The 24,848-nt window shown below is 47.9% G+C and overlaps 2 protein-coding genes across 4 annotated transcripts; both read left to right on the forward strand.

Moving 5' to 3' along the window:
• Positions 1–7,783: 7,783 nt before the first annotated feature.
• On the forward strand, positions 7,784–15,219 carry LOC125530190. 3 transcript variants are annotated; one of them, XM_048694608.1, is made up of 8 exons: positions 7,784–8,030; positions 9,808–9,850; positions 9,938–10,030; positions 10,134–10,196; positions 10,286–10,381; positions 10,538–10,615; positions 10,694–10,786; positions 15,201–15,219. In XM_048694608.1, the coding sequence occupies exons 1-7, from the start codon at positions 7,852–7,854 to the stop codon at positions 10,781–10,783; spliced, it is 642 nt and encodes a 213-aa protein (XP_048550565.1). In that variant the 5' UTR covers positions 7,784–7,851; the 3' UTR covers positions 10,784–10,786; positions 15,201–15,219. The 3 variants fall into 3 exon arrangements, with proteins under 3 accessions (XP_048550565.1, XP_048550559.1, XP_048550554.1); XM_048694602.1 differs by lacking the exon at positions 15,201–15,219 and adding an exon at positions 10,914–11,038; XM_048694597.1 differs by lacking the exon at positions 15,201–15,219 and having other exon boundaries at positions 10,694–11,038.
• A 1,114-nt stretch (positions 15,220–16,333) lies between these two features.
• On the forward strand, positions 16,334–21,441 carry LOC125533148 (3-ketoacyl-CoA synthase 11-like). The gene is made up of 2 exons (XM_048696906.1): positions 16,334–16,505; positions 19,489–21,441. The coding sequence occupies exons 1-2, from the start codon at positions 16,334–16,336 to the stop codon at positions 21,246–21,248; spliced, it is 1,932 nt and encodes a 643-aa protein (XP_048552863.1). The 3' UTR covers positions 21,249–21,441.
• Positions 21,442–24,848: the final 3,407 nt, after the last annotated feature.

Consider the following 24,848-nt stretch of genomic DNA (forward strand, 5'->3'; position numbering starts at 1 on the left):
GATGTAGAATCAGATGGTCATGTTTGATTTGTAGGACTTAATATGAGTGCCAATGTTTTGACGAAACGGAAGTTTCGTCAAATTTCTGGTACTCAATATGCCCTACTTTTAGCAAGGGTCATGCCAAATTTTCCGGTCGTCATTTTCTTTCTATGTTCAGTCATAACTTTTTGTTACAATATTCCAGTTGGACAAATGGATCCCGGCGCCGGAACGTCATCTCAGAAGGAACCTCGGTACACCAACCCTGACGTCGAGATGAGCACCCCTGACGTGGATGATTCGGCCATCCCTGGCGTCGAGATGGGCATTGACCAACAAGTAGAACCAACCACCAGGGAAGGGGACACGAGCCACGCTGACGGGACTTCATCCAGCACGGCCACCACAAAGAAGAGCAACCGAAAGGCAAGGGATCCAAAGAAGCTTCACGAAGGTCTAATTGCAATCGCCGTAGTTGTCCCGAGTGGCGAGCCCGTCACCCTAGAGGACATAGCAAAAAGGTATAGCAAAATGCTAGGTTGCATATTGCGAAAAACCGCCTCGATCGGTAGCAAGGATTTTGTCGGACACAAGGAGAATCTACTACTGGCGTTAAACCATAGTTATGAATTTCCACCTGATGCCAAGAAGTTAGCCGAAGATTATGCCATGTCAAAATGGCCAAAGATGTTAAGGGACTGGAAGAGCAGCGCCCGTTGCAATCTAGTTGGTAAGGACTTCGAGACCGTTAAGCGGCTCAATCCAACTATGGATCACGAAGAATGGATGAAGTTTTGTGAATCCTTTGGTAGTGAGTCAAGCAAGGAGATAAACTATCATTTCCGTAATTTACAAAAAATCTGCCAAGTAACCACCGTCTGGGCCCTGGTGGTTACAAAGCTGCAGAACCCAAAGTGGGAGAAGGAGGCCATGAAGTTTATAGCCGCGGGTAAACAGCCTTCATTCTGGGAACATCGAGATCGTGATCAGGACTTTCGTTTTCTCAGGGCCCGTGCAGTGCAAGACCCAGACAGTAAGGAGTTGGTCCTCCCGACGCAGGAACTTTGCTCGACGGAGGAGAACTTGGTAACGTCAATCACCACTGATAATTTAGTCCCCACAACTTATTTATTACGTACCATACTAATTGTTTATCAAAATACATGTATTGTTTGTAGAGAAAAATAAAGCAGGAATTTGGACCGGGTCTTCATGAATCTTCCCACGGCTATAGGTATGATGACCCTCTTACCCGGGCAGTGAATGCGGGTTTTGGAGTTAACAGGAAGCCCAACACTGGGCGTGTCGTTGGGAGGGGGTAAGATGTTGTGGGACGACGCCTACCCCGAAACCAAAGAACTAAAAAATACAGAAGGAAGTACATAAGCAAAACTAAGTTAGATGCAGTGGTAGATGCAACAGTCGAGAAAAGGCTAGCAGAAATGTTTCCGCGCGGCGCGGTAAGTCCTACCCAGCAGCATACACCTATCATCACCCATCAGCCACGTGCATCCCACTTTATTCTATACTGGCTGCAAGCCAACATGGACGGGGTGAAGACAAGGGTTGCCAAGAGTCAAATCATCCCGTTTACTGATGGTAGCAGAATGATGCAGGGGGTCGTCCTACCACTTGGCATGACGAGGGTGCAGGTGCAGGAGGTAGTGATGGTCTTCGAATATTGGTCGTTGCCTCACCCCCTGAAGACGACGTCACTGTGTTATGGCAAGTGACCCAAAGCCACCTGCTTAAGTGGCTAATGAATGATATAGAGGAGAATCCCCAAGGATATGTCGGCACCGGAGACGTAGTGAAGAATGCACGTGACAGTTGTGGACCGTCCGCAGACAAACCACCTATGCCGGTTGTCATCCCCGAAGGGCGGAAAATGAACATGTATAGGCCCGGGGAACCGCTTCTATCGGACTCTATGTTGGAGACCCTCTCGATTGATCTTCAAATTCTACACGCCCATGTGGTAGATAAATCAAAAAAAGGTTAACATGGATACACGGCCAAGGTGATAGAAGGTTATAGTTTTATCCAAGAATCTCCGGCAAACAGAATTGATCTGGCCTTTAATGAGGTCATCCATGCAAATATCTTCTCTGTCAACAGTCTACCCAGAGTTAATGAGGCTCTGTGTACTTCATTGAGCTATAGATACCCTACTCCCGCATGGTCAAGTGTCCTTACCTGATCCTTTTTACATGCTCTGCCACAACCTGGAAACCGCAGAAGGCCAAGAGGTCATCTCAGACTAATTGTTCCCATTCTTTATTGTCAATCATCCACATGCGGACACCTTTGTAGTGCCATACTGTGACAAGTAAGTCATTAACGTTCACTAATTTATTTTGAAACATATAAATGGCCTCGTGGTTTGATCTAGTCAATGCTAATTTCTTCATTTTTTTGCACAACGACTGACATTGGATCAAAATCGCACTATTGCCAACACAGGGCTTGGCTTACTTCTTCGATTCGAAGAGACACTGATACATCCATTTTGCATCATGTTTTTTGTGAATATTTATTGCATTATGAACTATTATTTCACATTATGGTACAATACTTATGTCATTTCTCTCTTATTTTACAAGATTTACATGAAGAGGGAGAATGCCGGCAGTTGGAATCCTGGACCGGAAAGGAGCAAATCTGAGATACCTATTCTGCACAACTCCAAATGTCCTGAAACTTTACGGAGAATTGTTTTGGAATATATACAAAATATTGGGCAAAGAAACTACAGAAGGGAACTCACCAGGTGGCCACAAACCTGGGGGGCGTGCCCTACCCCCAGGGCGCGCCCCAGGGCTTGTGGACCCCTGGCCATTGTCTGGTGCCCATCTTCTGCTATATGGAGGGTTTTGACCTAGAAAAAATGATAGTTTTCGGGGCAAAGCGCCGCCGTCTCGAGGTGGAACCTGGGCAGGAGCAGTCTAGAGCTCCGGCAGAGCCATTCTGCTAGGGAAACTTCCCTCTGGGAGGGGGAAATCAAAGCCATCTACATCACCAATGATCCTCTCATCATGGGAGGGTCAATCTTCATCAACATCTTCACCAACACCATCTCCTCTCAAACCCTAGTTCATCTCTTGTATTCAATCTTTGCCTCGGAACCTTAGATTGGTACTTGTAGGTTGCTAGTAGTGTTGATTACTCCTTGTAATTGATGCTAGTTGGTTTACTGATGTCTACTACGCAACTTTATTCTTGTAGACTCGTGTTGGGCCCCCAAGCGCAGAGTTTTGTAGGACAGTAGCAATTTTCCCTCAAGTGGATGACCTAAGTTTTATCAATCCGTGGGAGGTGTAGGATGAAGATGGTCTCTCTCAAACAACCCTGCAACCAAATACAAGAAATCTCTTGTGTCCCCAACACACCCAATACAATGGCAAATTGTATAGGTGCACTAGTTCTGCGAAGAGATGGTGATAAAAGTGTAATATTGATGGTAGAAATATATTTTTATAATCTGAATAAATAAAAACAACAAGGTAGCAAATAGTAAACGGGCACAAAAATAGTATTGCAATGCTTGAAAATGAGGCCTAAGGTCCGTACTTTCGCTAGTACAATCTCTCAACAATGCTAATATAATTAGATCATATAACCACCCCTCAAAGTGCAACGAAGAATCACCCCAAATTTCCTATCTAGCGGAGAACATACGAAGAAATCATTTTTAGGGTGCGAAACCACCTCGAAGCTATTCTTTCCGATCGATCTATCCAAGAGTTCGTACTAAAATAACACCAAATAATTTCATATTCATAATACTCAATCCAACACAAAGAACCTCAAAGAGTGCCCCAAGATTTCTACCAGAGAAACACAGATAAGAATGTGCATAAACCCCTATGCGTAGATTACCCCAATGTCACCTCGGGAATCCGTGAGTTGAGTGCCAAAACATATATCAAGTGAATCAATATGATACCCCATTGTCACCACGAGTATTCATATGCAAGACATATATCAAGTGCTCTCAAATCCATAAAAGTATTCAATCCGATAATAACGAAATCTCAAAGGGAAAAACTCAATTCATCACAACAAGATAGAGAGGGAAAACTCTATATGATCGGACTATATTAACAAACCTCGCGACACATCAAGACCGTGACATCTCAAGAACATGAGAGAGAGAGAGAGAGATTAAACACATAGCTACTGGTACAAACACTCAGCCCCGAGGGTGGACTACTCCCTCCTCATCGTGGTGGCCGTCGGGATGATGAATATGGCCACCGGTGATGATTCCCCCTTCGGCAGGGTGCCGAAACGGGGTCTAGATTGGTTTTCGGTGGCTACAGAGCCTTGCGGCGGCGGAACTTCTGATTTAGGTTAACCCCGAGGGTTTTTGGAATATTTGGAAATTTATAGGGGTAAAGAGGGGGTGTGGGAGGCCACCGAGGTGGGCACAAACCACCTGGGCGCGCCTGGGCCCCCAGGCGCACCCTGGTGGGTTGTGCCCCCCCCCCCCCGGGGCACCTCCCAGGTGCTGCTCTGGCCCATTGGTGGTCTTCTGGTCCATAAAAAATCCGCAATTTTTTTTGCGGTGTTTGGACTCCGATTGATGTTGATTTCCTGCGATGTAAAAAAACAAAAAAAACAGCAACTCGCACTGGGCACTGGGTCAATAGGTTAGTCCAAAAAATGATATAAAGTTGCTATAAAATGATTGTAAAACATCCAAGAATGATAATAAAACAACATGAATACTTCATAAATTATAGATACGTTGGAGACGTATCATTTACTTGGTGGAAGATCATATGTTCAGATCCTTAATGATATTTATTACCCCTCTGATCTTGAATATGAACATGCTTTGTGAGTAGTTACGTTTGTTCCTGAGGACATGGGAGAAGTTTTATTATAAGTAATCATGTGAATTTGGTATTCGTTTGATATTTTGATGAGATGTATGTTGTCTTTCCTCTAGTGGTGTTATGTGAACGTCGACTACATGACACTTCACCATGATTTGGGCCTAGGGGAAGGCATTGGGAAGTAATAAGTAGATGATGGGTTGCTAGAGTGACATAATCTTAAACCCTAATTTATGCGTTGCTTCGTAAGGGACTGATTTGGATCCACATGTTTCATGTTATGGTTAGATTTATTTTAATTCCTCTTTCATAGTTATGGATGCTTGCGAGAGGGGTTAATTATAAGTGGGAGGCTTGTCCAAGTAAGGACAACACCCAAGCACCGGTCCACCCACATATCAAATTATCAAAGTAGCGAACGCGAATCATATGAGCATGATGAAAACTAACTTGATGGTAATTCTCATGTGTCCTCGGGAGCGCATTGCTTTATATAAGAGTTCGTCTAGGCTTATCCTTTGTTATAAAAAGGATTGGGCCACCTTGCTGCACCTTTGTTACACTTGTCACTTATTACCCTTTACGACTTATCTTATCATAAAACTATTTGTTACCGATAATTTCAGTGCCTGCAGAGAATACCTTGCTGAAAACCGCTTGTCATTTCCTTCTGCTCCTCGTTGGGTTCGACACTCTTACTTATCGAAAGGACTATGATAGATCCCCTATACTTGTGGGTCATCAGACACCCTCAAAAGCAATGGACCAGATTGAAGGTCATAAATGATGCTCTCGCCAAGTGTAAGAACGTCAGAGAGACTATAACAGAACATTCAGAATTCTAGTTCTTCACTAGCACTTGTTGCTATCAAGAACAAAATGTGGAAATCTCTCATAGGTCTGGATATTGTGCCTTGGCTATCATAGACGACTTTTTGAAGAAAAGCAAATATTTGCGTAATCATAGCCAGATTGTCAAGTGGTCCGAAGAGAGGGAAAGGGGCATGGACATAGGGGAACTATTAACAGAGCATGGCCGCCTCTAAAAGGTGTTGGCCAGAATCATCAACAAAGAGGTTGTAAATGAGGATGGGAAATTTCACTTCCGGCTAGAGCGAGATGAAGAACGACTTCACCGAGTCAAAGACATATTGTGGTAATCGAATGCGAGCGATACAATGCTTCAAAGCATCTTGATTCTTTATTCACTTTATGAGTTGAGAATTTTACATGTTTATTTGTTGTTCTACACCTCTTATACCGTATGTTTGCTTCATTAATAATCTTAATTATTATAACACCGTTGTAATATGATTGTCTGAATGCAATGGAATGATTGAGTGCAAAATATTGCTTGAGCGCCATTAAAATGCTGCCACGGCAGCAATTTCTCTATATGCCGACATCACTACCAGTGGCGGGCGGCAAAGGTGTCTGCCACTGCTAATACACACAACAGTGGCGAGTAGAGATTATAGTTGTGGCTGGCAGAGATTATAGTTGTGGCGGGTCATAACTTATGCCAGCCACTACAGCACTGTCATCAGTGGCGGGCGGTGGCCCGCCATTGATGCCATAATAGCAGTGGCAGGAGGTCAGTGGCGGACGGCCCTGAGAGCCTGGCCCGCCACTACTAGGCTTTTTGCACTCGCCACTGTTGGGCATTCTCGCAATAGTGATATCCTATCTAATATGAACGTGTAATCCAAATATCAACGTGCATTACACATACACATTTACTAGTTGAAGTTCAATGACGGATAGTTGAAGTTCAGTGACGGATAATAATTTGATATCATTGCGGTAGGCAAAGCGACCCAAGTTTCTACGCCCCACCGGGGCGAAAAGTGAGAGTGTGGAGGTGTGTCTCTAGCAGATCTGCCTTTGGTGGATTTGTCTGAATCTATTCGTCATTCGTCTACGTTCGCGTGTCTTTAGATTGTATTCTTTCGACTTACGCTACTCTTCATCAGCGACGTTGTTCTGGTGCGCTAGTCTATGGGGCCTTAGCACGATGACTTTCCGATTGCCTACTACAACAAGTTTTGCCCGACTCCGGTGAGGGAGGGGCGATGACGGTGGCGCGCCTGCTGCTCGCTCCAGTGTTTATAGTCGTCGCTAGGTGGTCTATGAATCTGAATGTAATTTTTATTATTTCTGGTGTTTATTGTACTGCCATGATTGAAAATAAATAGTTTGGATGTTTTACCGCAAAAAGAAAAAGATCATTGACAACGAGTGACTATTGCAGTTTTTAAAGCCTTGTACGACAAGGACATTTATAGGTGTCCCTATTACTTAATGTCTATTCAGTGCATTTTTCAAGCTTCAGCGGTAAGCAAGCGAAAGAAGAAGAGAAACAATATGATTTTCAATGTTCTTTTACATATTATTTTGTGTCGTGGTGTCATTTAATTGTATTATCTACTGTTTTTCTTGTTAACTATTCTAGCTTGGAATAAGTTTTTTCGGACGGAGTATAAGGCCATGTACAATGGGAGGTGCTTAGAGAGATGCTTAGAAAAATAAACCGGATTTTTCTGAAGCACCGGTGCCTATTTCTACAGGAGAGACGCTTAGTTAAACGTCTATCCTGTACAAATAAGCACCGGTGCTTAAGAAAAGCTTGGTTTATTTCTCTAAATACCTCCCCTAAACACCTATCATTGTACAAGGCCTAAAATATTGAGATGCCCTTTTGAGTGTCTTCTAAAAAAACGTGCAAGGGCACATTCGAATAACGTGTTTTTTTAGTGAGACAAGATTAATGTATGTTTCTGTAATAAAAATAATAATTAACACAAAGGCTGTACAATCTGCTCCCTAGAAATCGCAGTACATGGGCTCGAATCGCCTTGACACGGGCCTGGAGGAAGAGTATGGGCCCATTAAGAAAAATTCACTCTAACCCGCAAAAAAAAAATTCACTCTATTTGCTAAAAGAAATCATTATTCTTTTTTTTCACTCTCGTCAGTGGACAGAGTTAACCGGAGAGGAAAAAGGGGACACGAAACCACCGTGGCTGCAATGGCGTCGCCCGCTCCCGCTCCCGCGACCGCGAAGCCCATCGCTCTCCGGCGGCCGCCGGTCCCAGTCCGCGGCGGGTTCTGCCCGGTGCGTCCGTCCATGGCTGCAGCGGCAGGCCGGCTCAGAGTCTCGGCCTCCGCTTCCGCCTCGGACGTGCCCGACTTCCTCTCCTCCGACTGGTCGGTACCCCCGTCCCGTACTACTACCTTCGATTGCCCTGTCGTATTTCGTTCCTGGCTCCGGATACTCACGCGTGCTAAACTCTATGTCGATTGGATTACCTGGTAGCAGACCGGGGGGATCTTGGGTAGCGTAGCCAGGCAGAGAATTTGGGCAGTGGGCATTTCTAGGGATGTGATGCCCCTCTCCTGTCATCTAGCATCTAGAATGGGGTATATGCTCAGAATTTTAGCATGGAAGAAGGAGCACTGTTTCCATCAGGATATACGTATGACTCAGGATCAGATCAAAATTAGAAGAAGAAAAGCTGCCATTTTCTAGCCAGATTGTGTATTCATTTCAGATGCATATCTTGACTCAGTTTTGTATGCCACTAGAAATCAGTGACATGTTATTCTTATCGACGATGACAAAATATATCTCCATTCCTGCAGTAGTAGTGTGCAGGCTTGACAAAGGCCACTAGAGATCAGATTAAATGAACTGCTAATTTCATGGTTTGGTAAAGCCAAGTAGCCAACTACCAAGTCCTCATCCTTCATTTTTGTTACAATAAAGAGTACTAGATGAATTTAACTGACACCAATGCCGCGATTTGGTGTTCTGTCAAACGACGACATACCATATTAGTTATGCCACTAGAATACCGGCGATGACAAAAATTACCTTCATTCCTGCATTAGTAGTGTGCCGGCTTGACAAAGGCCATTGGCGATCAGATTAAATGAACTGCTAATTTCACGGTTTGATAAAGCCAAGTAGCCAACTATCAATCCCCATCCTTCATTTTTGTTACAACAGAGAGTACTAGATGAATTTAACTGACACCAATGCCGCATTTGATGTTCTGTCAAACGACGACATACCATATTAGTTATGCCAGAGCCCAGAGTTCATTTTCACCATTCAACTACTAAAACAGTCCTGCTTTTGTTGCCTTTTTCTTTTCTGGGGCTGTAATGTTAAACTGATACTCTAGTTGGCCGTTTGGGGCTTCACTGATTTATAAAGCCAGGAAGATGCCTTTCATCTAAAAAAGAGTCACAGCCTTAGCTATAGATAGTACAGGCATGGGCGCGAGAGTGCCAGGCATCATGCCAGCTACTCAGTCAGTTGGATTTGCTTGAGTAGACATACCAACACCATGACAGTTAGACCTGAGAAGCATGTTATGTACTGGTTCTGTGGGTCTGAGGAGGTAGGGAGGGATGTGGTTGAGAGGAGGAGGGCGTCTGGGGTCCTTCTCTTGGTGTGGCAGAGGGAAGCACAACTCTTCAACCCCCTTATGCTGAGGGCATACAATAAGATGACCTCTTATCTCCTACAGGAACCAAACTAAATCTTATCCCTAACAAACCAAATCTTATCTAATCAAAGTCTATCCAGCCATTTCTTCCATGTGGAATGTGTGTCAACTGCATGTTTTTAGTGCGACATTTTATTTTCTCTGTGTTGATCTACCGATCTGATTAAAAGTTATTTCTGCTACTTGGTTTTATGTACTCTCCACATGCATTTTACTTTGGGCCCTACCTTAGAGAATTGCTTAATTAACTGAGAAGCAAAGTGGTTGGCAGATTACATCTTCACAAATTACAGTGAGAAGTTAACTAGCAGTTGTGACATGCGTAACTTTGCCTATGAAGTATTCTTGTAGGCAAGAAGCTAATCAAACATCCTGATATATAACAGTTAGGCTGGCATTGCACATGTTGTGTATTACCATATGGTATCTTTCTATTGTTTCCCTGTCTCATTCTTTCCATTCTAATTCAGGCTTGAAACACGCAAGAAGAAGCCTTTGGGCCCCAGGTTGAATGTAATTCCCCAACTGAAAGCAAACTTTCAAATATCATAATATTGAAGTGCCAAGCTTACACGTTCAGCATGGTACTCCATCTTTCAGTTTAATGCAGAAGAAGCAGTGGAGTACCAGCTTGAGGCCTTGAAATACAATGACAAACCCCGCCCGGATTATGGGGTTGAGGTCATGTACCGGGTAATAGGCTAATAGCACGGGCATGAAAATTATTCGTTTTCTCTGGCATCGTGCTGAACTGCTGATGAAAGCTATGTCAATCTAACAGTCTTGTTATCTCTAGTTTGCAGGCTTTAATCCATTTGAAAGGTCAACTTATTTTGGACGACAGTTTGATCTTGGGCAGGTACTAATTAAGATAGAAACATTTCCTTGTGACCTATATTGGTAGTCAACAGTTGTCATCCTTACTAATTGCCGCCGATACTGTTTCAGTTCGAACGTTTCCGGCGGATATTTCACCATTCAACTTACAGAGTGCTGCTTGGCCACAAAGAAAGAGAGATATTAAGCAGATTATGGGTTGAAGAGGTTTCCCCCTTGCCCCTTCTACTTGCTTGAATGAGTCAAAGTAACACAAACCAGATAAAAGCATAGTATCATCACGCTGAAATAAATTCATGAGTACCATTCTCTTCTGTCCAACTTTTAACAAAGATTATGCCCTGGATCTCATTGTGCCGGCAGAATCAATTTAAGCAGAGAGTTTGGATCCGAGGAGCTCGCCCGGAGGAAGAAGAGATATTCCAGTTTACAATGGTTCAGGTACCTGTCACGGTCACCACATCTCCCTGTTTCCTACATTCCAGCTACCGGCCTATTTTGAACGGATTTCTGCTGTAGAGAGTTGGCGGCTCGTGGGACGGCTACTGGCTAACCGAGAGCTTGACAAACGACGACGGGGACGCATTCTCAGGCGGGGTTGCTTATTGACAGGCATGTACATATACACTCAACTTTCAGCGTATAGATCGATGCCTATACGGATACTAGCAAACTAGAAAATGTAAGTATGAGTTGATGGTCCAGATATAGTTGACGTTTGCGACGACTGTCCATGTAGATGACACACTAGCAGAAGAAAGGAATTTGCGGTGGAATTAGCTGGTGTGTTCCCATCCTGTAAAGCATCTCATCATGCCAACCATACACTACCAGATCTAAGCTATATATATACTTACAAGACAATCGCTTTCAAGATAGAAAAGGGTCATGCTTGTAGAGTAGTATTTTGTCTGCTTGGTTCCGTAGGTGGACAAAACACCCGGATTCTGGATGTCTTGGAAAGGTTGCTGAGCCGAACACACAGGAAGGAACCAAAGTTCATCACCAAACCTCACCAGACACCAGCAACTTGCTTGGGGGCCTTTCTGGCTCTTGTATATCATTCCGAGTTCGACCAATCAGAAGCACGGTTCGTCGCGAGCACCTGACTTGCGAGTTCGTCTTCGATGCTTCATCCTTCTCTCTTGGTAACTGGTCATTTCACCTGTATCGGTCCAGGTTTTCTGTTGGCGGGTTCCGTTCTGATCGGCGTGTGTTGCGGTGAGACCTGCTGGTACTAAAAAACAGCAAGGACATGGACCGCAAGGCTACCAGTCTGACATGCTACTCACCTGAAGGCGGAGAGGACAGAAGGATGAAGCTTGCGGACGGTGCAGATGATCGTCGCCGTCTGCCGACGCCGATTCCACATATGGAGTAGCACATGAATGAAACGAATCTGCGGTAGGTTTGGCTGCTGTGCTCTCATTCTGCAAAGGTTTCGTCGTGCCAACCATGCCGTGAAATGCATAGAAAACAGTCGTTGTCAAGACAAACAAGTGTATAGAAGAGAGGAGTTACGGCCGTAATGAGCTTGCAAAACAAAAGTTCACCCCTAAAGAAAAGCTTGTAAAAGGTTCTCCGGTGTTCATGTAAAAACAGAAGGTTCTGCATTGTCAATCAATTTTGTAACGTATACTTGTGTGGTTTTTTTTTTTTTTTGAACCAGGCCTTAACCCCTTTCCATTATAAGCATAACGGAAATACATAGTTCAGTAACCAAAGACCCAAAAGCCACACTCAACCTAAGGAAGCTAGAAAGGGGTAAGGCGAGCTCAAGGCACCTCTGGGAAACCCACCATGAGCACTCGTCCTCGAGCAGCTCATTGCGGGGCGAAAACCCAGTGACACCCACGATCACGCAAACCTCCAGGACCTAAACAAAAAGGTAGTCTCCAAAAGGAACCCATAACAGTATAATACCACCATGCCCACAGGCTCACAAACCAGCAAACAGAGCACTCGCGCAGGAGTGAGGTAGCCTATCCTGACAGAAGAAAACTTGAAGCCTCGAATCGATGGAGGGGGATCAGTTTGTCGCTGACTTGGTAGGAGCCGCGCAGATTCTCATCATCATCGAAGCACTGGACCTGAGCATCTTGGCTCCGCGTTCCATGAACTCCCGATCATCACCAGCCATCAAACCTACCCAGTATGTCAAAAAACCACAAGCAGCATACACCACATTAAAAGGACTTTTAAGAATTTTGTGTTCAAAAGTAGCCTGGTTACGACAGTTCCAAATCGCCCAACAGACTGCTGCCAAACCAGAGGTGTAAAATTTAACTCCATCAGGAAGGAAAATATAACATCAGGAGAAGTACTGCCAAATGTTGTTCGGACAGAGAGACGTGCCCAATACACATCCAACCATCCTCCAGATCACCCGAGCAACAGGGCAGGTAAACAAAAGGTGTTGGGAAGTTTCCATATTATTGCAGAGCCCAGTTACGCCTTCTCATGACTTCTCTAGTCAAAACCGCATCTTGAAACACTTGCCAAAGAAATATTTGGATTTTGAGGGGAATTTTTGCTTTCCAGATCCATCTATAATCACATCCAGCCAGGGGTCTTTCCAAATAGGCGTAAACCGATTTGGTCGAGAATTTACCTTTTTTACCCAAAGTCCAGCTAATCTGATCAGCCTCATCAGATAAATGCCAGGAGTTAACCACCTCCACCAGATCGTTCCACTGACCCGTAAGGGGAGGATGAAGATTTCTTCTAAACATGTCATTACCCTCAAAGTTCTTAAATTCAGCAACAGTAATCTCCTGAAAATTACAAATGCTGAATAAGACCGAAAATTTATCATGCAAGGGAGCAGCACCTCTGATGGAATCATTCCAAATTCTGGCAACATTTCCAGAGTTTAAGATCACTTCCCTACCTGCCAAATATTTTTTTCTTTACTTTCATAATAACTTTCCAGACGGGGGAATCCTCAAATTTACTTTTCACAGAGGGGACCGTATCATTTCTGAAATACTTAGCACGAATTACCTCCTGCCAAAGGCCTTGCTGGGTTTCCAGTTTCCACCACCACTTGGTGAGGAGACTGATATTCTGTCTATGCAGATCTTTAACTCCTAACCTCCCCTTTGTTTTTGGATCTACATATTCTAGACCACTTGACCAAGTGATATCTTTTCCGACCATCAGTCTCTTGCCAAAAGAACTTTTTTCTATGCTTATCTAATTTTTCAATAACCTTCTTAGATAGCATAAACATAGACATGTAGTAAAAAATGATGCTAGTAAGGGAAGAGTTGAGTAAGGTCAGTCTCCCCCCTGAAGATGCTGCATTTCCAATCCAGGACTCACAACATTTTAGGAATTTATCATCCACAAAGTTCCAATCTAACGCACAGAGAGTGGAATAACTCACAGGAATCCCTAAATATTTCATAGGAAAGTGGCCAATTTGGCAATTGAAAAGCTCGGGGTAAAAGGTAAGTATGCCATCATCATCCCCCTATGCATAAGATTTCACTTTTTAGGAAATTTATTTTAAGTCCCGACATGAGCTCAAATGTATAAAGCAAGAGTTTCAAATTGACCGCAACTTCTTTGTCATGCTCAAAGCAAATGACAGTATCGTCTGCATATTGGAGGATAGCCACACCCCCATTGATCAGGTTCGGGGCCAGGCCTGTCAGCATTTTCTTTTTTTGAGCATTAAGGATCATTTTAGATAGGGCTTCTACAGCCATATTGAACAAAAAAGGCGAATGCGGGTCCCCTTGTCGCACTCCTTTGCAGCTCTGGAAATAGAGGCCTTTTTCATTATTCAATTTAATGTTAATGGTCCCATTTCTCAGGATATTCTGGATCCAGCCACACCACACAGGGCCAAACCCTCTGCTTTTATGGCACTCAAGAAGGAAATCCCAAATGTACAGAAAAATGTATACTTGCGTGGTTGAGTCAACCATACCGTCAAAAGAGTCGTTATCAAGACAAAAAAAATGTACTAGAAAATAAGAGTTACGGTTAAGCTTGTAAAGTACTCCAGTGCTAATTTTTTATAGTATATAATGCACTTGCGTGATTGAGTTGATTCTGGATATCGAGGTTGAATGTCTGTTGTGCCAAAACCCTTTTTTTTCCTACTCTGATCTGATCATTCTGCATTGACCAATCACTTAGCAGAAGGCCGTCCCGCTGCGCAAGCGCCTGAGTCATCTTGGATGCTGCTTCCTCCTTCCCTCCCTTCGTCTTCGTGGTCACTTCACGTGTTGGACATTGTAGTATATCGGTCCGTCGAGGTTCTGCATTGACGGGATCCATACACCGATACACGTCCCGTCAGCGCGTGTTGCGGCGAGAGACCTGCTGAGACTAAAAAACACCATGGGAGACATGGACCGCGAGGGAGCCATACACGTCGTGACATGCCCGTTTCACTCTCACCTTTGGTTGCTGAGCAGAACGCAAGGCGCTGTCTCTGTCGGAAGAAGCCATGGTTAATCACCAAACCTCACCAGACGCCAGCAACCTGCTTCCCTTTTTACTCTTAGAGCATTTATAGACGGGCGCCCTCAAACGGTTGAGTATACGTGTTGTACATCTTTGTGTATTGAGCCCATCTTCTAGTTGCCTTGTATAGTTAAGGTCATGGCCTACTCATATACATCATATATACGTGTGTTTCCATCTGAGAAATACAACACGTAATTCTCACATCATACATGGTATCAGAGTCAAGAGGTCTTGAGTTCAAGACCCGGCTGACGCAATTAAAATTGCAGTCAACTTTCGGTCCACATTTAGGCTGAGGGAGCCACACGTGAGGGGAATGTTGACGTATAATGCGATGTCTAGTCTTTTCCATCAGATTGGTCTTTTGGTTGCATTGGTTAGAGCATGCATTTGTACAGCGGCAGCATTTTCAATTTTGTACCTATTACTTTGTCTAACATATTTGTGTCACATCATCTTATTAAGAACCTTATTTCCGTTTGTTGTTTAACTCGTGAAAATCTTGTTACTGTCGATTTTAACGGGCTTGGTTTTTGTGTCAAAGACGCTCGACTCAAGATGGTACTTCACCAATGTGACAGCCTCGACAAACTATATCCGGTGCATCCGCCGTCCACTTCCACCACCGCATCGGTTGCTCTCTCTGCTGGCGTCGATCTCTGGCACGCTCGTTTGGGTCATCCCAATCCTGTCACACTTCGTCATATTTTTAGGAGTTTCAATTTCAGTTGTAATAAGACAGAGGATCACACATGTCATGCATGTCGTGTCGGCAAACATATTCACCTCCCGTTTAATAACTACATCACCATAGCTTCTTTCCCTTTTAGTTGATTCATAGCGATATGTGGACCTCTTCGGTTTTTAGTAATTCAGGTTATTTATATTATCTGGTTATCCTTGATAATTATTCTCACTATGTGTGGACTTTTCCTTTACGACAAAAGTCGAATGCACTCTCCACTTTGACGGCTTTTTACTCTTATGTCAGCACGCAGTTTGGGCTCCCATTCTTATCTTCAGACTGACAATGAAAAAGAGTTCGACAACCTTGCTTTCCACACTTTTCTGTCGCACCACGGCACAGTTTTTCGTCTCACATGCCCGTATATTTCACAGTAGAACGGTCGAGCCAAACACGTCCTTCACACTTTCAACGACTGCGTTCGCACGCTCCTGTTCCACGCTAACGTGTCGCCTCGTTTCTGGCCGGACGCACTCGCTACTGCTTCACTTCTCCTTAACCTTCGACCCTGTCGCCCACGGTGGAACTATGCACCTCACCATCTTCTCTTCAGTACGCCCCCATCTTATGATGGCTTGCGTATTTTCAGGTGTCTTTACTATCCTAGCATTGCCGACTCCGCTCCTCACAAATTCGCACCCCGTTTTGTCGCTTGCATCTTTATCGGCTACCCCTATAACTCCAAGGGATATTAGTGCTACGATCCCGTCTCCGACCGTGTGTTCACTTCCCGGCATGTTTACTTTGAAGCATGTCTTTCCGTTTTAGCAGGTACCCCCAGTTGTTCCTCTCGTCACCGGTGACGCGGGCTCCTCAACGCCCCTCCCAGGGCGCTCGTGCGCCTCTCTTGGCCCGCCCCTAGCTTTGAGGCGCGCCCGCCGCATGCGGCGCCCCCTACGGGCGCGGCACCGGCGCCCCCTCCTCCTGCGGCGATGGCGCCTGCGGCTCCCGCGGCCCCCTTGGCGCCCGTGGCCTCGCCAGCTCCCGCGGCTCCTGTGGTCCTCTCGACGCCGGCGGCCCCCGTGGACCTCCCAGTGCTCGCTGCCCCCGCGGCTCCCCCGGCCTCTTCGGCGCCCCCTTCCCCCGGCGCCTGTGGCCGGTCCGGTCACCCGTGTCCGTACGGGCGTTTTTCGCCCGAGCTCGTGCTACGCCTCGGATGACTACGCCCATGCGGTGTCCACCTCTGAGCCATCGCCGTTGTCGTCCTTTGTTCGAGCCGCTCTTTGTGACCCGCTCTGGATGGCTGCGATGCAAGAGGAGTTTGCCGCCCTGTTGCGCAACCAGACGTGGCGGCTTGTTCCCCGCCCCCGGCACGCCAACGTGATTACGGGAAGTGGGTCTTCAAACACAAGCTCCATCCTTATGGTACCCTTGATCGCTATAAAGCGTGCTGGGTCGTTCGTGGCTTCCGACAACATGTTGGCATCGACTTCACCGACACCTTCGCTCCGGTCGTCAAGCCCAGCAAGATACGCTCGGTTCTCCACCTTGCGGTCTCCCGTGCTTGGCCGGTGCACCAGATGGACGTCTCCAACGCTTTCCTCCATGGTCACCTCGAGGAGCAGGTCTTCTGCCAGCAGCCCACCGGGTTTTTTGACCCAGCGCTTCCCGACCACGTGTGCCTGTTTTCGCGGTCCTTATACGGACTCAAGCAGGCTCCTCACGCTTGGTACCAACGCATCGTTGGTGCTCTCCAGTACCTCACTCTGACTCGACCGGAGATCCAGTATGCCGTGCAGCAGGTGTGTCTTCATATGTATGCTCCTCGAGACGTTCACTGGACGGGTTGCCCTGACACTCGTCGCTCCACCTTGGACCCTCACTTATCTCGTGACCATCCAAGTGGTAGCCTACGATCTCTCGTTCCAGTGATGAGGCTGAGTATCGTGTGGTGGCCAACGTCGTCGCCGAGTGTTCGTGGCTTCGCCAACTGCTTCAGGAGCTCTCTTGCCCTGTTGACCGTGCCACGATGGTCTACTGCGACAACGTCTTGGCGGTCTACCTCTCCGCTAACTTGGTACATCATCGGCGGACCAAGCATATTGAGTTGGATATTCATTTTGTTCGGGAACAGGTGGCTCTTGGCCATATTCGTGTTTTACACGTCCCTACTTCTCTACAATTTGCAGATATCATGACCAAGGGCTTGCCTACGACGTCATTTGAGGAGTTCCGGTCCAGTCTTTGCGTCAGCCGCGGTGGCGCTTCGACTGCGGGGGGGCGGGGGGGGGTGAGTATATGTGTTGTACATCTTTGTGTATTGGGCCCACCTTCTAGTTGCCTTGTATAGTTGAGGTCGTGGGCTACTCCTATACATCATATATACGTGCGTTTGCACCTGAGGAATACAACACGTAATTCCCACATCATACACAAATGAGTGTAAAAAAATACGACTCAGATGGGCCTCAAATGCCTGGCCTGGCCGGCAGCCCTCGTATCCAGCCCAAATCTAAGACGGATTGGGGAGGCCCGGACGCGTCCGCCACATTGGACTGACGGCCGGATCCCATAGGAAAACAGTCTGAAACCCGGCGGTCCGAAGCTCGACTCCTCCAACGGACCGATGGCGCCGCGTGTCGGCGCTCCGGCGTGCCGTGCAAGTCCCCTAGCCCCGTTATTTAAGTCGGACATTGGCACCGAAACCATATACATCCACATTTCCTCCCCTCCCGTCTGTCGACGCCACTTTCCAATCGCCGTCACCTCCACATTTCACTCGCCCGCCCTGCGCCACCGCAATCAAGTAGCCATGCCACCACCCCGGCAGGTCAGGAGCTACCCTTATCTAGCGTTGGATCGCCGGCTGCAGATCCGTGCCAGACGCGAAGTCCGGATCGCCGCGGGGCTATCTCCGGACGCGATGGATCGGAGGAGGAGTACGAGGAGGACCCGAAGCAGGAGAAGGACGCGGAGCAGAAGGAGGAGGAACGGTCACTGCCCGCTAACGCGCCGAGCCGCATTTGATGTCCGCGGCCGTAGATACTCTTATCTAATCAGTCTGCATTGACCAAGCGGGCTGGTGCCGTTCCGTTTGCTGGCTAATCTGCGCGAGCACCTGACTTGCGAGTTCGTCTTCGGTGCTTCCTCTTTCATCGTTGGCCACCGGTCAGCTGACGTCTTGGATAGATCGACGTAGTCCGTCCGTTGACGCGTCAGGTCAGCGTGCATTGCGGCGAGACCTGCTGCTACTAAAAAACACCAAGGGAGGCATGGATGCAACGCAACTCTGACATCTCACTCTCACCTGAAAGCAGACAGGGAGCTTGCCGGGACGGTTCCGGCGCGACAGCGACGATCAGTTACTGTTTCTTGCCTGCGCGAGGAAAGCAACGTGTCATCCAACGGTGTCAAATATCGCTTGTTATCTGATCTCGGAATCAACATCCAGTTACTTTTCACACGAGCCGCTGACGGCTGACCGGCGGCGGTCATCCGTGCATGCAGGTCCGGTCAGCCCAAGGGATGGAAAATCCGGGCACCGGACGCCCCACCGGCCCAGCCCCCAGCCGTCCCGTGGAAAAACTCTGCGCGATCGGGGACAAGAGCGTGACGTGCGGTGCGGCGAAGGCGGGAGGAAACCGCGCCCCCGGGAGTGGCGGCGAGACGCGCGCGCCTCCGTGCCGCTCCCCGGCCCCCTCGCGCCCCGACGCGCGACCAGCGGCTGCGGCACGGCATGTCGCGTGCGGGTCGTTCGTCTCCCTGGCTAGCTAGGTAGTTCCTCTTCCTCGCCCCCCGGCCGCTGGCCGTTCGCGGTCACCATGCCGGCCGGTCACGCCGGGAGCGTGATCCAGCGCCCCCCGGCCCGCGGTTGCCTGGGACCGCGACCCGACCCGACCTGACCCAGGTACGTACGTACGCTGCGTTTCCTCGTGCCCGTCGCGGTCACGATCACGTACGTACGTAACGCGTCCGGTGATCCGCTCATCTCCGGAACCTACTGCTACTGCTTCACAAGTTGAGATGTTTAGCAGGTTGGTGGCCTAATCAATCGACTCAAACTCCTCCGTGTCGTGCCTCTGCAGGTCTCTGGGCGTCAGGGCTGGGTTGGCAGTCCGGCCCGGTCGTCCCATCCCATCTATATAAGCCCGCGGCTGCGTGGCCAGGGCAGCACACTCCAAACCCAAACCCCAGCCCCACCCCCAGAGCGAAACCCGCCGAGCCCTGCGATCCGTCGGGACAGCCCCCGCTCCCGGCGGCCTCTCCCCCCCAGACGATCTTTGCGTTGCCACCATAGGCAACCTTTCCTCCTCCGGCCGCCAGGCCGCCGCCGCCGCCGCCGCGATGGCCGACCCGGCGCCTCCCGCCCCGGCGCGCGGCGACTTCACGCGGTCGGTGAAGCTCAAGTACGTGAAGCTCGGGTACCACTACCTGATCACGCACGGCGCGTACCTGGCGGTGGCGCCGCTGCCGGGGCTCGTGGCGGCGCACCTCTCCACCTTCACGATGCACGACCTGGCCGACCTCTGGCAAGGCGTCCTCCACCACAGCCTCGGCTCCCTGCTCGCCTGCCTCGCCTTCCTCGTGGCCGCCTGCACCGCCTACCTCGTCACCCGCCCGCGCCCCGTCTACCTCGTCGACTTCGCCTGCTACAAGCCCGACGACGCGCGCAAGTGCAGCCGCGCCCGCTTCATGGACTGCACCGAGAAGCTCGGCACCTTCACCGACGACAACGTCGAGTTCCAGCGCCGGATCGTGGAGCGCTCCGGGCTGGGCGAGGAGACGTACCTCCCGGAGGCCGTGCTCAACCTCCCGCCCAACCCCTCCATGGCCAACGCGCGGGTGGAGGCCGAGAAGGTCATGTTCGGCGCGCTGGACCAGCTCTTCGCCAAGACGGGCGTGAAGGCCAAGGACATCGGCGTGCTCGTCGTCAACTGCAGCCTCTTCAACCCGACGCCCTCGCTCTCCGCCATGGTCGTCAACAAGTACCAGCTCCGGGGCAACATCGTGAGCTACAACCTGGGCGGCATGGGGTGCAGCGCGGGGCTCATCGCCATCGACCTCGCCAAGGACCTGCTCCAGGCGCAGCCCGGCACGTACGCCGTGGTGATCAGCATGGAGAACATCACCCTCAACTGGTACTTCGGCAACGACCGCTCCATGCTGGTGTCCAACTGCCTGTTCCGCATGGGCGGCGCGGCGATCCTGCTCTCGAACCGCCGGTCGGCGCGGCGGCGCTCCAAGTACCAGCTGGTGCACACGGTGCGCACGCACAAGGGGGCGGACGACAAGGCGTTCCGGTGCGTGTACCAGCAGGAGGACGAGTCGGGCAAGCGGGGCGTGTCGCTGTCCAAGGACCTGATGGCGATCGCCGGCGGCGCGCTCAAGACCAACATCACCACGCTGGGGCCGCTGGTTCTGCCGCTGAGCGAGCAGCTGCTCTTCTTCGCGACGCTGGCGGCCAAGAAGCTGGTGAACGCCAAGGTGAAGCCCTACATCCCGGACTTCAAGCTGGCGTTCGAGCACTTCTGCATCCACGCCGGCGGGCGGGCGGTGCTGGACCAGATGGAGAGCAACCTGCAGCTGACGGAGTGGCACATGGAGCCGTCGCGGATGACGCTGCACCGGTTCGGCAACACGTCGAGCAGCTCGCTGTGGTACGAGCTGGCCTACGCCGAGGCCAAGGGCCGGATCAGGAAGGGCGACCGCACCTGGCAGATCGCATTCGGGTCCGGGTTCAAGTGCAACAGCGCCGTGTGGAGGGCGCTCCGGTCGGTGAACCCGGCCAACCCCAGGGACGTCGCCGGCAACCCCTGGGCCGACGAGATCCACCGGTTCCCCGTGCCCGTGCCCAAGTTCTCCGCCATCGATCCTCCCACTCCATCCAGCGACACCGCCCAGCAATAAGGATCCAGAGCCACGTACGTACGTCTTTTGGTCGAGTGAGTCTGTAGCTGCCTGGGGTTGCATTGCAGCATTGGTACTAAGTAGTATCTGGTAGCAGTAGAGTCAGTCAAGCTAGGTATGCTTAATTTAGTTGGGGTTTGCCATTATTGTATCTGATATGATTGATGAAATTAAGTCTTTTGTTGATCCTCTAGCTCTTCTTCTGTCATGTTTGGGAAGGCACACAATAGTGCCACAATAGTGTTCATATCATACGCAGTTGTGATTTATATGCTTGTGATTTCTGCGGTTATTCACGTAAACCACAGTGAGACGTGACTGTGTTTACGAGCAAATCGCAAGTTATTCACGTCACGGCAGCAGGTAACTCTCGTAATACGATCGGTCCCTGTCTGTTTGTCTGGTCCGGGGCCGATGAAACCGATTTCACAATGTTCTCCGCGTGTCTGCCTCATACTTGCGATGCTGTCGTTCATCCACCCACACCCTCCGGCCATGCACATTTCGTATGCCCGCTTAACCCTGAAAGTTCATCTAAAAAAGTATAATGAAAGTTCTTCCATGCATGTGGTTACTGTGCCTAACTGTTTGACTGTTGTGGCAGAAACGGATGAACTAAATCAAAAGAAAGTTCTTCCATGCGTGTGGTTAATGTGCCTAACTGGTTAGCTTGATTGGTCAATAGATGAGGGAGATGGCCCACCCCTCCTGTAAAATCATGTATTTGTTTGTAGGTCTAGCATTTTTGCCTTCCCCTCGCACTAAAGTGGTGGCTGGGCGAAGAACTCCTTCTCTTCAAGCTCCATCATCGAGCCCATGAATTTTGTCTTTTCTTTGCCTGCCGCTTCTTCGGTGACGGGTGACGAGTAGGAGAATTCTGACGCCCCTGGCTTCGACTATTAGTTTAGGTTAGTGTCTTTATAAGTCCTCACAGAGGTGGGGCTCGGGCGGATGGTCGCGCTTCATCGAGCCGATCTTTCGAGCTCCTTGAGTTTGTTTGTCAAGATGGAGTCGATGGAACTCCAATGTAGGTTCCTACTGCCTCCTTCGGATAGCGGTGCTAGGTCTCTCATAATGTGGGCGCGACGGAAACATCTGGCGTCAGGCGCTTCTGATCGATTAAAAAACATGCATTTGCTTTTTTCTCTAAAAGAAGGTTGAAACCACCCATTATCATTATGATGCATTTTTTTATTATAGTTGACTCAAGGAAACGAAGCCAGAATCATCAACAAGTAGAGTATAGAAAGTATGCAACCACGGCGGAATCGTTGCAATCTGGCGTCAGGCGCTTCTGACCAATCAATGAAGACCAACACAACAACAAGGCGACAAACTTAAGCTCAAGCTCATTTAAGCTCGAGTGAACAGTAAAATCTGAAAAACATGAAAAAGAAAACTGATCTCTTTTAGCAAACATTGACATATGTATTGATTGATTGCAAAGTTCCGTCATGGAATGACATTCGTGCAAGACGCAGCGGGAAAAAGAAAACCGTTCCTCCAAAAAGGTTAATTTCAAAGGCATTTTGAAGTGCTGATTTTTGTTTCTTTTTTGCTTCAGATAATGAACGTCTTTGTAAATCCAAACCTTTGTTGCTTTTTTTTTCCTTTTTCTCGCTCCTGGTGGGTGAACACGCACTTGCTCTCAGCCCCTGTCTAGTAATACTAGCAAGTACTTCCTTCGTTCAGAAAAACTTATTCCTCAACTAAGTTAGTGCTAAATACATCCATTTAATGGACGATGCGATTGACACGACGTTCTCTGCGTGCGTCCTCTTCTTCATTCACATACTTGCCGTATGCGCCCACTAATCCATGATCCATCCCCGTCCTCCATTCAAGCACGCTGCTCCGTATGCCACGCCTAGCCACATACTCTTTCCGTATGCCAAGGGGAAATTCTGAAAACGCCCGGACCAGAGCTGATTACAAAGCCGGAACCCTCCTCGTCGGTTCAGCAGTCTCAGGCACCGTGCAACACTTGCCTAGTTGCCTGTCAATCACACTCCCCGGGCGTACGCCCACGAGAGGCGCGTGCCAAGTGCAAAGAAACGCGGGAACAAATAAATCGGCGAGGTGAACTCCATGACGGCCGTGCGTTGCAAGATTCTGTTCCGGGCGCCAGGACGATGATGCCCCCCAAGTTCTCGATGAAAAAGCCGAGAAGAAAAGAATTACTCTGTCTGCAATAAACTAGTAATAGAAGACGTTCTAGATCTCCAGAGATGTAAAACGTCTTTTATTAGTTTACAGAGGGAGTAGTACTATCTTACAACATGCATATGTTATGCTACGGAAGGCGCGTCAATTTTTTTCCTGATAGACACCTATAACTTTTTTCTTTGAAATGGATCGTAGCTTGATCATTCATGCATTTGCTCCCATCTGTCATGGAGAAGCTGCATCATGGATGGGATTAGAGTTTGTTCAAGACCTGATTCATAATTTTTGGAACTTTGAATGCGTGAAGTTTAAAAGCTCAAATTTCTAGAAGGGTGTAGTAAAAATATGGAGACCAGCCTTGGCCACCGTAACACAACAATTGGAGATGATTGACCACCATTCAACTACCATCTTCTTCCTTTTTTCACCACTTTTTTTTCCCTTTTTGGCACCACGGCCACGACGGCGTCATCACACTCCTTGCTACTAGTAGAACATCAGCCGCTAATGCGCGGGGATGGTGGGTGGAGCACTATATATGTTATTCCTTTTTACAATTATTGTTGAAGTCATGATTCGTATTTTTGAAACTTATAATGCATGAAGTATATAAAGCTCGATTCCTTAAAGGATGTATAGATATGCCTACCATGTGATTCATATTTTTTGAAAGCTAAATTTGAATGTTGGAAAGCTCAATTTTATGGGAGCGAACTCTTTTTTTTTAAAACTCATCTTGGAGTGAGCTCAATTGTGAAAAAGGTGTCATAATTGCTTGAAGTGCATGTTAAAATTCAAAAATCTTGTTGCCATGATTGTTGGAAGTTCGTGATGAAATTTATGAAAGCCCGGTTTCAAAATTTTGTTGTCATGTTTGTTGGAAGTTCATGTTGAAATTTGTGAATGCTGAACTTAGATTCCCGTGACATGATTCTTTGAAGCTCAACCTAGATTTGTTTATTTTTTTATTATGATTTGTTGGAAGTTCATATTGAAATTTCTGAAAATTCAACCAATTTATTTAAAAAATGCAAGCCTATAATCTATCAAAAGTTCTTCCATAATTTTTTTGTGAGATTTGGAATATAGTTCAGATATGTCATTCTCCATTTCATCTTCTCCTTTGGAGGTTTGTGACCTCTCAAATGTTTGTTGTGGAAAGTAACCACTGGATCTTGCATAAGGGCATGGTATCGGTAGCCCCGCCATCCTACTGCTTCACACCTCCATCTAAATAAAGATAGTTCAAGACATCATCCAATCAATTATTGACCCAAATGCATGTCTAGGCCCAGATGCCTGAGATCCCCCGGTTTTGCTCTTCCCCTCTTATTTCACATCCAAGGAGCACAAGCAATGCACAATTATGGCTTTGCTACACTCCCAAAATTTTCTTTACGAACTAGGTTTACTGGGTTACATGGAGAGATTATG

This window comes from Triticum urartu, chromosome 1 (genome assembly GCF_003073215.2).
Source record: "Triticum urartu cultivar G1812 chromosome 1, Tu2.1, whole genome shotgun sequence".
Lineage (NCBI taxonomy): Eukaryota > Viridiplantae > Streptophyta > Magnoliopsida > Poales > Poaceae > Triticum > Triticum urartu.